This window comes from Equus asinus, chromosome 4 (genome assembly GCF_041296235.1).
Source record: "Equus asinus isolate D_3611 breed Donkey chromosome 4, EquAss-T2T_v2, whole genome shotgun sequence".
Taxonomy (NCBI): domain Eukaryota; kingdom Metazoa; phylum Chordata; class Mammalia; order Perissodactyla; family Equidae; genus Equus; species Equus asinus.
This window is the reverse complement of record NC_091793.1, coordinates 103157664-103172911: the sequence shown is the minus strand read 5'-3', so window position 1 is coordinate 103172911 and position 15248 is coordinate 103157664. Positions and strand designations below refer to the sequence as shown.

At 37.7% G+C, this 15248-nt stretch overlaps 1 protein-coding gene across 2 annotated transcripts in view; it reads left to right on the top strand.

Annotated features, from left to right (window-relative positions):
- The first annotated feature begins 937 nt into the window (after nt 1-937).
- The window catches only part of KCNH7 (potassium voltage-gated channel subfamily H member 7), a 475858-nt gene continuing 461547 nt past the window's right edge, over nt 938-15248 (top strand). For both annotated transcript variants that reach the window (XM_070507994.1, XM_070507993.1), the window contains exons 1-2: nt 938-1980; nt 3648-3878. In XM_070507994.1, coding sequence (XP_070364095.1) covers nt 1905-1980; nt 3648-3878 — 307 coding nt within the window. In that variant the 5' untranslated portion in view covers nt 938-1904. The remainder of the gene's footprint in view (nt 1981-3647; nt 3879-15248) is intronic.

Genomic DNA, 15248 nt, shown 5'->3' with positions numbered 1-15248 from the left:
TGGAATGTAAAGTAAAAGTCTTTACACTTATTTCCTCGTTATTTACTGCAGTCCACAGGATTCACCTTTCTAACCCTCCCTCTCGGCCTCATCTCACTTCCATCCTCATTTTTTTACTTCAGATCTGAAGTTGTAACTGAGAAAATATGAACCCGACAGACTCAAGACACAGACAAAGCAGGTTAATGGGCTGCACGAACTCCCAAAACTCTATCATGCAACTACATGTTTTGATAGGAGACTCTGCACCCTTTGCCAGCTGGAAACAAGCGGTTTGTCGGTCTTCTTATTCTTAGGCTGTAGTGGGGGCAAACTCCGCTTACAGAAACGGGCCTGGAGAAGGGCTGACTATTGGGTTAAAGGAGGAGATATCATAAATGAAGGTAAAAGAATAAAAAAAAAACTAGAAAAACAACTTAGAAAACACCCTCTCCTGGCATGGCTTGTCACATTTGATCTCCTAAGGCTCCACAGGGACTATTTGAACAGAAGTGTATGTGTATTACGAGACTTCCGCATTGGTAGGTTCCGAGAAGCAAGAACCAAGAGGACTCTATTCTGCCCCTTAAACCCTTCTCCATTCTAAACGAGACCATTCCTTAGAAATGGTGAGTGAAGAGAGCAGAACGGAACGTCTAGTGCGTTTAGGGGATGAGTGGCATGGGAAGTCATACCAAAGCTGGTAACTCTTAGCCCCACCCACCTTTTGTTCCTTCCACTTCGCGCCTAGCGTCGCCCGTTTCAAACTATTTTCTTGTTTTGTACCAGTTGCTGGCACAGTCTTTGGCGTTCTCGTCTTTCTCCCAGCCTCCAGCACCTAGAGACCCAATCCCCCCCAACCTTGCAACTCCTCAGAGGTTCAAGCAGTGTAACTGGGCATGCTCAGGGGCGGCGCCAGCAGCCTTCAGTCTTTGGGAGGCTCGGCTCAGCTCCCGGCAGGGACGGGAGCGCTAATTCAGCCCCGGCTTCAGCGCCCGCCTCCGCCGAGCCCAGAGATCCGAGCTGCAACCTGAAGCTGAACCTGCACCCTTAAGTGGCTCATCCTCAATCTTCAACCTCTTGAACGCCACCAGTGTTTAGAAATAGTCCTCACTGAGGCACTGTTTTCCCACCTGTCTTTTTTTTTTTTGGCAGCTAAGGGCATTTTAGCCACTGCAGCGTGAGGAGCTCAGGGATGGAGCCCTGTGGCTAGTGGCTGTGGAGATCACCTTCCCAGAGTAGCTGTTTGTCACTGAGTTTTGGAGATTTCTTGGCTGGCTTCCGCTAAAGCACGCTTGAGTAATCCGAGCTGTGGCGGCGCCCAAGCTCTCGGGATAAAGGGAGCGTGTGTGTGTGTGTGTGTGTGTGTAGGGGGAAGAGGGCGGGGATAGATACGTCAACCCCCCCCCCCCCCGCCCCAAGCCATCCTCCTTTTCTTTCTCCCCTTCCTGCAAAAAACCACACAAGTCTTCCATCCCCCCCTCAGCCATCCTCATAGCTCTGAGCAACCGGCAGGTTAAGCCCGTGTGCACTGGGAAATTGGCACTGTTTGGTAGAAGAGAAACAGATCGATTGCCCTTGTGACTCCCCGCCCCCCTCCCCACCCCACCCCCACTGCTCCCTCCCTCTTTTCCTCCCCCGCCACCTCCCCTCACCCCGCCTCCTTCCCTTTCCCCACCCCCAAACCCTCTCACCCGCGGCAGTCCGGTGCGAGGCCCCCTCCGGAAGGTGAGGGGAATGGATTGGACTCCGGTAGGGAAAGCGGGTGTCTAGAAGTGGTGCTAATGGGAAGAGATTTCTGGTTTCAAAAGAGGATGCTCTGCCACAAAGAGCGGCTCGCGCGCTGGCCTGGGCTATAGCCGAGGAGAGATCCCGGGAGAACTCCGGAGCTCGCGGGGAGCGCTCCTCGGAAGACCGGGGTCAACATGCCTGTTCGCAGGGGGCATGTGGCACCACAAAACACATTTTTGGGGACCATCATACGGAAATTTGAAGGGCAAAGTAAGTTCATTTGTTCTCTTCTCTTCTCGCTCGTTTTCTGCTTGATAGTGTACTCGGCGTCCGCCGCTTACAAGCTGAGGAGACGGCAACTCTGGGCTCAGTCAAGTTAAGAGGCTGTGAGACCCAGCCAGGAGGTTCGAACGGGAGCAGGAGTGTTCTGCCTCTGATATTAATTTTGATTTACATTTTAGATTATGGTCTCCATGATACGAGGCAATTTGATCCTCCTCTCCCATTGCTCCATTATCTGTCTTGCTACTTAATGTCCTGCTCTTCTACTATCTTAAAGGGAACGTACTAGGATAACATGAGTTTACATTTTGAGGCTGTTTTATTTGTGGACTTTTTGAAAGTCAAGACCAGGGCAGAGTGTACTATTGGAACAAGAGAATGTAAATGGTAGCAGCGATGTAAATGGCTATGCAAACTCTCCTTTACCTTGGTTAAATGGCAAGGCTGTGGTATGATGGGGATGCTTGCTTGCTGTTAGTTTCCAGCAGCTAAACTTTGCATGGAATCAATGCAAATATATCCCAAGCACGATAATTTGGAAAAACCAATATCTGATCCATGCTGGTTCCCAATGCAAACAGCTCATTATTCAAAAGAACATTTCTGTCCCTACATTGTCCCCTTAAATTTCAGCCTAGAAATTTAAAAATTGAAGTGTAATGAGTAAACCCCACAAAGACTGAATGCAGAGAAATGTAACATTCTCATGAGGAATAACTATGAGAAATGAATTATTGTTATATATATATACATTAATGTTAAATCCTATACTGAGTTTATATTCGACATTTCCTTAAAACTACCTTAACACACATTTATGTTGTACATTTTGCAGTTATTTTGCACTGCATTTAGTGACTTGAGGATATAGTACCTTGTGTACAAAATAAACTTGTACATCCTGCTTCACATTCTACCTAGAAATAGTAAATATAATCTGTGATCAAAATTAACAAGCCCTTTGTGTTAAAATCCTTACTACTACACAAAAGTGCAAGATTCCCCAGAGTAAAAGTGAAAAGGTGTTAACATGATATTTACTGAGTATGTGTATGTGTGTGTAAGTATTTCTTCTGGAAAATATATGTTACAGAAAGGTGAACCTTTCGTTATTGAACTGCTAATTAATGTGAAATAGTTTCATTGCTAATAGTTTCTTCTTTCTTTTTTTAATTTGAGGTTTGTAGTATGTCTTAGAGGGTTAGAGAAAAGCCAAATCCAAGAATAATGCCTACTTTGAGAAAGTTGTGCTCTAAAGGCCAGGCTTGAAGTGAGAAATTTGACAGCTACTGATGTGTCACTGTTTGGCTTTGAAAATATTTACCTTACAATTAAATGGCATTCTGATAATATCAATGAGCCAGCTGCTTGTCTGAGTGTGCCTTAGATCCCCTGAGAGTTACAGGGCTTGAGAACTAAACTATTTGGGAAATTACATTCTTGAAATTTGAAGAGCAGTTCCTTAGTACCTTTTGTTAAAACTACTGGGATCCTTAATTACACTTTTAAGTTTTTTTTTTCCTTTTAAAAGTCCAGCCAGTTAGCAATTTGGGAAGCACCTGCATTTCAGATCCATCATGCAACAAATTGCTCCAGTGTTTATGAGAATCTTGTGGAAGCTTTTTAATAGATATCTTACTATCTTCTTATTACAGATAAAAAATTTATCATTGCAAATGCCAGAGTGCAGAACTGTGCCATCATCTACTGCAACGATGGGTTCTGCGAGATGACTGGTTTCTCCAGGCCAGATGTCATGCAAAAGCCGTGTACCTGCGACTTTCTCCATGGGCCCGAGACCAAGAGGCATGATATTGCCCAAATTGCCCAGGCATTGCTGGGGTCAGAGGAGAGGAAAGTGGAGGTCACCTACTATCACAAAAATGGTAAAGTTTATCTATTTAGGATTCCTTGTGTTTGATTCCATTGAAATGAAATTCTGACAACTGATTACTGGAAGTTCATGTGCAGAGAAGTCCCAAATATTCAGTTGTAGAGATATGCTTTACTCATAGTATTTTGGGATTCAAGTAATATGAATACTCTCATTAGTGGACTAGTGGGAACAATTTCTTCTTTGAATAAAGGTACTCTGTACTCTTCAAAAGTGCAGTAACTTAATGTCACTGGGGACAAAATGCCACAAATCAGTCTTACGCTCTCCCCTTTCTAAGGAATAATGTAAAAGCCGATAATTTACTGGTTGCATTGATATGTATTTGGTAGGAGAGAAATATAGACTTTTATTTGCTTGAACTTGAAAATATTTCACAAAGTCTTGTTGAAAACTGTATATCTGAAACTAAAACTATTATAGTGATACATCTTTCTTGGATAGGCAATACCTCTTGTTTCATTTGTTCCTGTTTATTCAAGATTAAGGATGATATATAGCAACTTCTAAAATTGGTCTTGTAAATTTATGTATATTCAAATAATAAAAGCTGTTCATGTATTCAAGATTTGCCCTAAAATAAGAAATGCAGCAAAGGAACTATGATACTGTGGAGTTATTAGTACTCATTTTTACAGCTGCAGCAAAACTAGCATCTCAAACTTAAGGTCATACCTCAACTTCAAGGGCACTCCTCCTTCTTTCAGGCTTGCTATTGGAGCATAAATATGTTAGACTTATAATAGTTCCTAAAAAATACACATTTAATGGACATGCATTCATTCAACTTGCAATATATATGTATATGAACTCATATGTTCAAATATTCAGATATACCCATTTTAAAGTATATACATTCTCAGATGTGCACACCTAATGATATTTGACAGATTAAGACTTAAAGGTAAATTGATTTTAAAAATGCACACAGCAGTTAGTTTTGTTGATATTGCATTATCATTTATTTCCTTTTATTCTATTGACAGAAATCAGTGAGACAGGGGGGTGTCTAGTCAGATTTTTAAGTAATGCTTAAGTTTTGTAAATGAGTGATATGTTATAGCCTGTATCATATAATGACTCATCATTTGGTAAAATACAGAGAAAAAATTCTATCAGGGAAAAGCTTTAACTTTTCTTCTTATTTTCTGATAATTAAATATTTCATGATAGAAAATATACAATTCTTAATTATTGGATTTTCTTAACATCAACTTGAGTGGGTATGTGTGACTAACTATGATTGGAAAAACAGGTATGTGTAACTTTGGATTAATCTGGAGTGAAAACAATTCTATGATTTTCAACCAACATAGAGACTGTTTTTAAAGTTCTTCTCATTTTTCCCTCACTTTTCAATCAGTAGTGTTGGCATACTAGAAACAGCCTAATTGCTCTGTTGTCTTGAAAGCATTTCTTGGACTGAGGCTCTCACTACCCAAAGCAACTCATCTTTTTTGTGTGTGTATCTGATGCCAACAATTTGGGCTTTCGGAATAATTTGAATGTCTAACATTTTTTCCCATCTGAATATTTATCGTGATGTTGACACAGTCTATATTGTGGTTACTGCAGGGCGTGTTGGTCCACGTGTGGTCATTATGTTTTCTAGGACATTTCAGAATTTTTTCAACTTATAGAATTTAAGTATAAAATGAATCTGGACTGTCTGGATCACTTAGATACTAACTATATTTTTCAGGCAATGTTTTCAAATAGAAGTTGTTATTTATTACATTGCAAGTGGAAAGGTGATGTTTTGAAACCTAGTTTAACTTGTACAATGTGAGTGTGTAGAATGATCTCAAAACACCTAAAAAAAGAGATTTAATGTGGAATCACAAACATGAATGTAAAAATTTCTGCAGTGAAGATGCTGGTACGTTGACTAATGCGAATCTTCCCATCTGAGTGTTTTGCTTGGTTATATGAATTAAAACTTCCCCATTTTAGACAAGGAATCTTTATTTGGAAGCTTGTTTAAGTTATAAATACCAATCTTTGGTGATGATTTTGAATCTTTTGGCTTCATTTTCAGATGTGACTCAGTCTATGAGAGCTTCGGTACCTTTAGAGTTAATGGCAAACGTTGCCTATTTTGTTTTTATTGATATGGGAAACATGAGGTGATGGGTCAAGCTTTTTCTTTTTTTTCCAAAGAAAAAGATTAATTTGAATGATCTTTTTAGATTGTGAAGACACATAAGACTTATTTGCTGTGAATGTAATCAACTTGTATTTTTGCTACTAGTTCAGATACCTTGAATAGAATCTTCAGAATGTATTGGCTTTATTCACATGGCAACTGCAGAATCAGTCAGAGCTTGTGAAGTTCAAATGCTTTCAAAGTCCTACCTCTTAAAGACTTGCCAGCCACTCTACATTTCTGAAAGCAGGGAGGGACAAAATCACCAACATTTTCTTTAGTTTATTTCTCAAAGATTCCTTAATTCTTTATTATTAAGGTCATTTGCTTTTGAGAGGTTCTTGGTTTCTTAAGTATATACAGTAAAGGCTTCCTTTACTTATTCTTTATTTAGCATTTCACAGGAATATGAATAGGGATGTGATAAGCACAATGAGCATATTAACAAAAAGTTGAAATATTCTGTTTCTACTTTTTCCATTCACTTATACTGGAGTAACAAAAATGTAACCACGGTATTATTTCTGAAAGCTTGTTTCTGTAAACTGGCTAGAGGCTTTACAAGCGGTGTAAACCCGTCATCTATGATGCAATGCGTGGTGAGCCGCATCATCACTATTGCGGAGCAACACTTCCCACCATGCAACTTTACGTCATTTTACTAGGTCCAACTGGACTTGCTGTTTATCAGAATATCAATTTTTAAAAACCTAGTTATTTGCAGTAGGAATATTTGACAGCCCTTCCTTTGAGGATTCTATTTTACAGTTTAAGTCATTATTGCATAAATCGTTCTTGGCAGCTGTGAAATATTGCTTGAGGTGATAAAGCTGTAAATCTTTTGACTTGAAACTCTAATTATACAAAACTATAATTACGCTGAGGCTTATATAAGGATGGGCATGTATTTTAAAGCATAATACATTCACTTTAAAAGCACCTTTTTAGCATTAGTGATTGAGAAATAACAAGACTTCAGTTGTTAACTAGTTCATAGTTTGGAGACGATGTTAATAGTAAGGAAACAGAAAGAAATAGTTTAGTTAGTCATTCCTTAATTTGTTGCTTGTCTGGTTTGGGGTATGTCATGGAATAGAGCTAGTAGGTGAAGTGCTAAACCACGTCAGGCGTATTTAGATATGTGACTTTTACCTTAATTCTCAAGCAACGCTAAACATTTGGAAAGTCAAAGTAAATTGTTCCAAGAGAAACAAAAGTCTTAACTCAGTAGGAAAAACAGGACTTCAAATGCATTATTTTTAGATGTCCGATTGTTTCTATATTTTTGCCATTATGCTTGCAGACATAGTGCAATGACAATTTTGTTAACACATCAGAAGTGTCCCTATCTTTGTGTTGCTTTTAAAGAACTAAAGGATGAGAAGAGGCTGAGGGAAATCCTTTCCTGATCCAGACAGGGACCATCCAGAACCAGACAGGGCACCTGTCATGCTGAGACCAGCAAAAAGGCAGCCTTTGATTCAACTAAACTCAGAAGAGGTTTTGGTTTGATGTCATCGAATGTGCCACCTCTCTCTAAGGGACTGTTTTGGGCAGTAGAGGAACACTAGGAGGAGGAGCAATGGAGGGTGTGAACTGTCTCTGCTCTCAGGATGTTTGTATTATACAGTGACTAGTGTTCGTTTCTATCTTCTAAACCCCAAGTTGTTTTCATGAAATTGTTTTTAAAGAAAAGGGAATATCTAGACTATGAAACGAAGACGCTTTTAGATAAATGAAGAATAGAATTTAGGGCTAATTACCACACTTCTTCTATTCCTCAACTCTGAAATAATCTTGTTTATTTGTATTTCTTGTCACCTTTTGTCTTTTATACATAATACTAACTTATTAAAGAAGTAATGTAGTTTAGTTAAAATTTTAATAGCTCAAAAGTAAATTTTATAATAGCTTTCTGTAAGTTATATGGCACATAAAATACTCAGCTCTCCTGATTCCTGAATTGTGTAGTAGAGATATAGATGGTAGCTTATAGAGAAGCATAGAAGTTTATTTGTGTGTGTATAATTCAAGCAATAAGAAAGTTCTGCAGGGATTATCTTGCCTATAATTTGTTTTGGTGTTCATTTTAACTTTCAGTTTATAAATTTTCATGCTCATCCAATAGAATATTGTAACAACAGTAATCTTAAAGTGCATTTCTTTTACATACTTAAATTTTATAACATCTCATGGACTCTGGATATTGTATAGAATTTAAATTTGATTAATTGTTTTTGTTGATAAAATAAGAATTCTCAAGAAACACTCCTCCTGGGGCCAGACCCATGGCAGAGTGATCAAGTTCGCCTGTTCTGCTATGGCACCCCAAGTTTCACTGATTCGGATTCTGGGTGCGGACGTACACGCTGCTCATCAAACCATGCCGTGGTGGCATCCCACATGGAAGAACTGGAATGACTTACAACTAGGATATACAATTATGTACTGGGGCTTTGGGAAGAAAAAAAAAGGGAGATTGGCAACAGATGTTAGCTCAGGGCCAATCTTCCTCACCACAAAAGCATAAAAACACCCAGTGCTTCCCTATGAATTGTTTCAGGAGAGGGGTTAGTACACCCATTAAAAAAAGAAAGAAACTCTCCTCCTCACAATTTGAAAATTTTGTTTCAGCATTGTTCCAAGTGAAAACAAAACGTCCTAAAACTGCGGATGTCCTGAAATGTCCAAAATGTCCTAAAACTATGGCTGTGTTTATCAGTCCCTTTTCACCACTCACCAACACCTTACCTCTAAGCAGCTCTGGTGCTAAAAGAAGTCATGTTGTCTGCTGGCTTGAGAGATAACTGCTCAGTTATTTTCACACCCAAGGTCTTGAGAATGAGGTCAGTTTAAGACTATAGGCATAGGCTATACTTAGTGGGAGAAACTGACTTCTCTGGCTTCTATTGGTTTCCAACGTTGTTTTTATTTTTGTTTTTTTGCTATAAATAGCCACTAAATCAATTACTGGCAGTCAGCAGCTGGGAGAGTCGTGGGATAATTGATTCACAGGGAAGTTGCATTTGGAGTATGAAATGTTAAGACATCAACATTCATCTGGCCATCTAAACTGGAAACCTCGGGGTCATTTTCTGTTTTTACCTCTGTTTCCTCCATAAACTGAATTAGTCATCAATTCCTTTCAATGCTTACATCTGAAATATCTCCCAATGCTACCCCCACTTTTCTATCACTGCCAAGTTGAAGCCCTCTTCATCCTTCTTCGGAATGCATTCTCCACAATGACATCAGACAGTTATTTCTGAAACTAGAATCACATACACTGATGACTTATTGGAGCCAGCATCATCATAAGTGAATTTCATATATTAAATAATGAGTACAACAATCCCGTAAGATATATGCTTATTAACCCCATTTTATGGGAAGAACCATGAGACCCAGAGACACTGAGTAATTTACCAAATCACGCACAGCTCGTAAGTGGTGCTGCCTGAGCTCTTAAACACTTTGCCATATCCGCTGCTCAATGTACTTATGCCATACCTTGGTTTAAAAACCTGTCTTAACTCATTAAAACTCTCAGGATGAAGCTCTAGTCTCTTTAGTAGCATACTCACTGCCCTTCAAAGTTGAATTCATTTGGGTTTTCAGTAGGATATGTTTAGAGGAGCCAGCTGGATTCCCAGCTCTGACAATTGCTTGGTGAACTTGACCAGGTTTACCTTCTTGGTACTTCAATTTCCTTTTCTGATAGATATTTGGAAAATAACGTCTACTTTGTTAGGCTGATTTAATGTGTCGTATACTATAAAGTACTGAGCATTATCTCTAGCATGGTTTCTTGCTCATAACGTGTGCTCAATAAATATCAAAGAGTTGAATATGTTATCAACTCCATTTCTCTTACAAATCTTATGTTCCAATAATACTTGACTGCTCAGAATTTCTCAAATAAACTGTGCACTTTTATGTCACCAAAACTTTTCTCACGCTTTAGAAGTTTTCCTTTATCTATAATAAACAGTGCAAAGTCTTCTGAATGGAGTGACTTTCCTCAGTTTCTCACCCTAAAGAAACCATTATGATGTTTCCAAAGACAAATCAAAAGACTTCTCTGTGAAGTCCTTCCTGATGCCCCCACTGCCTGCTCCAGAATATTAATTTAACATTCCTCTGTGTCTCTGTAACACTTGGCTCTTGACTCCAATGGAGCACCTGGAGTGTGCCATATATCATTATGTATTATTGTGATTAATTTTATCTGTTTTTTTGAGCTTTTCCAAGAAAATTTTTTTGGAAAATTTTTCCAAGAAAATATCAAGTATTATTAATTTCTATGTCCTGAAGACATGAAAGAGTGCCTGGTATGTAGTACATGCTCAATTAGTATTCACCCAAAGAATGAAAAGAGGATGAGAGATGGTACCGTAGAGTTGGGGAAACAAGAAACAGATTGAGATCAGGAGGTCTTTAGAAAAGTAAGTTATAGGCAAAATATGATGTTTTGATTTTTCTTATTTTTTTGAGAACACTTCTAAAATATGAAGAATAATTTTCACCTTAATTTTATTAATGGACATATTTCTTTGCTTCATAAGCTAAGGTATTAAATCATCTTCATAGCCTGTAAGTATGCAAATAGCTAGAAAAATATTTACTAAAGAGTTAGAGAGAAGGCATTAATCAGAAATTATTAACCACTCTCCAAAGTGTCACTCACTCACCACCAAATCGAAATAACTCACTAGTGTCTCCAACAATCTCTATGTAATAGCCAAACCCAAAGTTCTCTTCTTCTGTTCTTTTCTGACTGGAATTTGTTGCTGTTTGCTGCCGTTCCTCTACTGACCACACAAGCTACACAGTATTGGCGTTTTATATCTCGTACAATAGTTTACCCCTCAGTGTTTTATGGAAAATTCTTAATTGAATGAAGCTTGATCTCAGGGTCACTCAATAATGAGAGTGTTAAATCTACAATAATAAAGGTACCTTATTAATAATAATAAAAATAATAGTTACTGTCAAATGAATGTTTTCTCTCTCTTTGCTGTCAGCATTTAGGAAAACTACTGAACTACCAAGAAGCAATAGAATCAGGCAGCAGTAAGACATTAATCAGCATAGTGAGGAAATTTGTCCTATCACTGAACAGTTGAGAAGGTCAGATTGCCGCTTGTCACAGGTGGGTTATGAGAAAACCGAGTACCAGGCTCCTATCGCCTTCTGTGGGACTGACTGAATATTCCATATCTTTCTCTTGCTCCTTTAACTTACATGACATATCTAATTAAGAAAATCAAAGTACTCGTTCTGTGGACAGCTCAAATTCTGCCTAGGCAGCCCCCTGTGGCCTTCTCTCACAAAAAGTGAGTCTGCCTGTATACAAACTCCTTTTTAGGGTTTTCACTGTTTTGTGGAATGTCCCACACTACTTTTTACTGTGAAAATGGGTCAAACAGCTTTGGCTGGTGCTTGGTGTGTAAGAATTTGGGAGAAGGAGTGAGAGTGGACTGTGGGTGCATTTCTGCCCTTAGTCGGCTCAGTTGTAAAATAATCTCAAGCTAGAGACAACACCAGGCTGAGCCTGGCAAGGCTGCCTGGCCACACTGCTTTCCTTTACCTGCTCTTTCCTCCTGGACAACGGAGCAGAAGACACTGTTACAGGTGATGGACTCTCACCATTGCTGGTTTATTGTTTCCTTTTCCTGTTTTTTTTTTCCTTCTTCAATAGTACTTTTATTTGTCATTCTTTATTTTGATAGGGCATTAATTCTTGCATGTTGTTTGAAGTACTGGTTTTGAGAAACATGTCATAATGAATGACCCTCACCTCTCATACCAACTATTGACCTCTAGACTCACAACACCTTTTTTTAATTCTATTCAGTGAAATCTGTACTAATGACCCAAGATGATGGGCATGACGATGGATATTAAAGCAGAAAATTAGTGGTGGTTTCATAACCAATTTTTCAAAGATCTAGTAAAAAACAGAATCTAGGACAAACTAAATAAGGTATTTATATGTTAATAAAACAATAAAATCTATTTGTGCTAGAAAAGATCACATATTGAAATAATTATCCTAAGGTTTTTGAATATACTAATTAAGATCACATCAATTAATAAAATCAATTTTAGAGCTATGCAACATTGTGTATTCTGTGAATAATTTTTAATCAGATTCCCATTTACTTCTCTTAGCTAAATAATTCACATTTCTTCTGGTTTTGCTAAAAATTCCTATATACACCATCCGTTTTCTTTAATAGTATTAATCAGTTGATCTTTAGCTATACATTTATTTAAGTCTTTCACACACGTGAATGTGCTCTCTGGGTTTTAATTTCCATGCTTGTAGTTCATAGCCCTCCCCCCAGTTTAGATCTTCTCCCAAGGGCCTAATATTGATTGAGTTCTGATTCTGTGACTAGCTCTTTATATGAATTGCTTTGTCTGATTTTCATGACAGCTTTGGGAGTAGATATTCCCATTTTACAGATTAAGTTGAGGTTCAGAGAAGTTAAGTAAAGTACTGATGATCACAGGGCAAGGTGGAGACAAGGTTTAAAATCTAGATTTGTCTATTCTTGAAAACCTTATTGCCTTCAAATGATACACTTTTTAAACCTCACCCTGCCACGTCCTATATGCCCTAACTCTAGTTCTTAATCATAGATTCTTAAAGATTACCCAAGGTGTGAATCTTATCAGTTTTATTCACACCAAAAGATGAATGAAGCAAGCTTTATCCTAGATATTTTTTATTTTAAGCTGGACCTTAGGTACATGTCTACACTGAATTTGTTATACCTCTCATAGCATCAGATCGGTCTATTGAGTAAGTTTCTCTTGCCCTGCTAAGATTTCTTTCCTTGTCACTGTTGGAATGATTTCTGTGGGGAAGATAGCAAAATTTTTCACACATTTAGCATAATCATCTATCAATTCAAAATGAATCTCTATCTGGCAGAATGTTCAGTTTCAATAGAGTGAGGATAGCTAGTATATGCCTGTAATCTTTGCATAACCATTAATGGCACTCTTTTTCACTCTTAAATGTGTCCCTGTTTTGGATTGTAAATTATATGGTCAATTTATATTTGGGGGACATTTTAGTTGCCCTTTGTTTACTATTTGTCTAGTCCTTATCCAGGAAGTCTGGAAGAAAATTCATATAGTAGTGTGATTCAATAGCAGAAGCTCTATTGTGTTCTTATCCTTTTTTTTTTCCCACAGCAAACTTTTATTAACTGGCAAAATTATGTGATTTCATAAAATCCACCAACAGTATTTAAAAGGGAAATCATAAATTTACTGGTGCGAAGAATCTCTGGTTTACTTAAAACACCTCCAGTTTTCTTCATCTTGGGCCAAATGTCATACTCAGGTCCTGTTACACACCCTACTCTCTTGTGCCTCTGAGTTCCTCCCAGAGGCCAGCATCCTCTCCTTTGCATGGTATTTCAATTCCTCAGGCAAACTTGTCCACATTTCCTAACATTTTTTTTTCCTTATCTCTGTTAGAGCACTTATGAAATTATCTTGTAATAATTTGTTTCTATGTCTGTCTCTTCTATTCAAGATTGAACTCTTTGAAGGGATTTATTAAGACACTTTTTTTAAAAAAGAGGAAATGGAGGGAGAGCAAAAATAAAAATTTAAAAGAACCCTGGAATACACCTGTTTACCAATGAAAAATCTCAGCTGGCAGGTTTTAGAGAAGTCTCATTCACTCATTCATTCATTCAACATCACATGCCAGCCATTTTCCTGGAGTTATAAAAATTAACAGCTTACGTTGCTTATTAATTGAGTAACTTAAACTTGCTGCCATATGGTTTATATATTATGAAGCAATTTATTCTAATACTTAATATCCTGTAGCTCTTTCTAAAGAGACAGAAAAACTAATCGCCCTTCTTCAGTTAGCCTCAGAGAGAGATGAATGGTCCGAACAGTTGAATACACATGATAGAATGCTTATAAAACCTTGCAATTATTCTTTCTTCTGCTGCTGCTTTTCTCCACACACTGAAAACAGCCCCATACATACATTGGTTTCCCAACACATTTCATTCTTTTCCCCAAACCCAGAGTCAGGGGTTGAGATTGTAAGGCCTGTATGGTATCAGCAGACACTTCATCAGTCACATCCTGATACCAGATTTCACCACCTCCGCAAGGACTTCATATCTCTACTCTCTCTCAAAGTGGTTTAACTCCACTGTCGAAAAATTAGAAAATACAGAGAACAAACAGAAAAAAAAGACCAAAGACCAATAATCCTGAACCTAAGAGACAGCCACTATCAAAATGATGGCATGTATTCTGTCTATAATTTTTCGACACAAATACACACACGCTTTTTTTCCAAGACCAGAATAGCACTATATGTTCCAACTGTATCCTGTTTTCCTCACTGAGAAATTTATCCTTAATACATATATGTTTTAATGATTATATAATATTTAACACATGAACAATCTGTAAGTGATTTTAATATCTACAGAGGACATCATTAAAGGAAATAAAATATTACCAGCATCTTATTATTGAACATTTTATTATTTCCAATTTTTCACTATTATGAAAGCATTCAAAGAACCCAAGCATCTATCTTGCACACCTGTGCTATTTTTTCCTTAGTGTATATTCCTAGAAGTATAATTTCTGGATAAAACAACATGGATATCAATCTTTGGTACCTCATATCAAATTATATGCTGAAAGAGAGTGCACTTGATTGCACATTTACTGTGTATAGTAAAATTGGTACTCTTTTAAAATTTCCTCAACTCAATAAAAATAGTATCTTATTGTCTGGTCAGTGTATTTAACCCACAATCTTTATTGAAAAACACAAGTAGAAAATATTTGAGGTAATTTATTTTATTATTTAAACAAAACAGTGCCCAGTATTGCCAAACCTAGGGAGCAGTGGGAATCCTCCAGTAGCTGATTGTCCAAACTAGATGCCCCACCTCCCACTGGGGTCACCCTTCCAAACACTGCTCTTCACATTCACATTTTCATTTTAGTAATTTGATGGCAGTTTTCCAAGGCTCAGACTCAGAAACTAGTACCAATTATTAACTAGTTAGCAGCATTCTGTACACTTTTTCTCCTTTCTTTTTGGAATAAGTTGGATTTTAAGTTATTTTTGGTATTTCTTATCTCTGGAAACTATGATGAAAATCTTGATTAGGGAATAATTTTTACTTGGTAGTTCGCAACTGGGTGTTT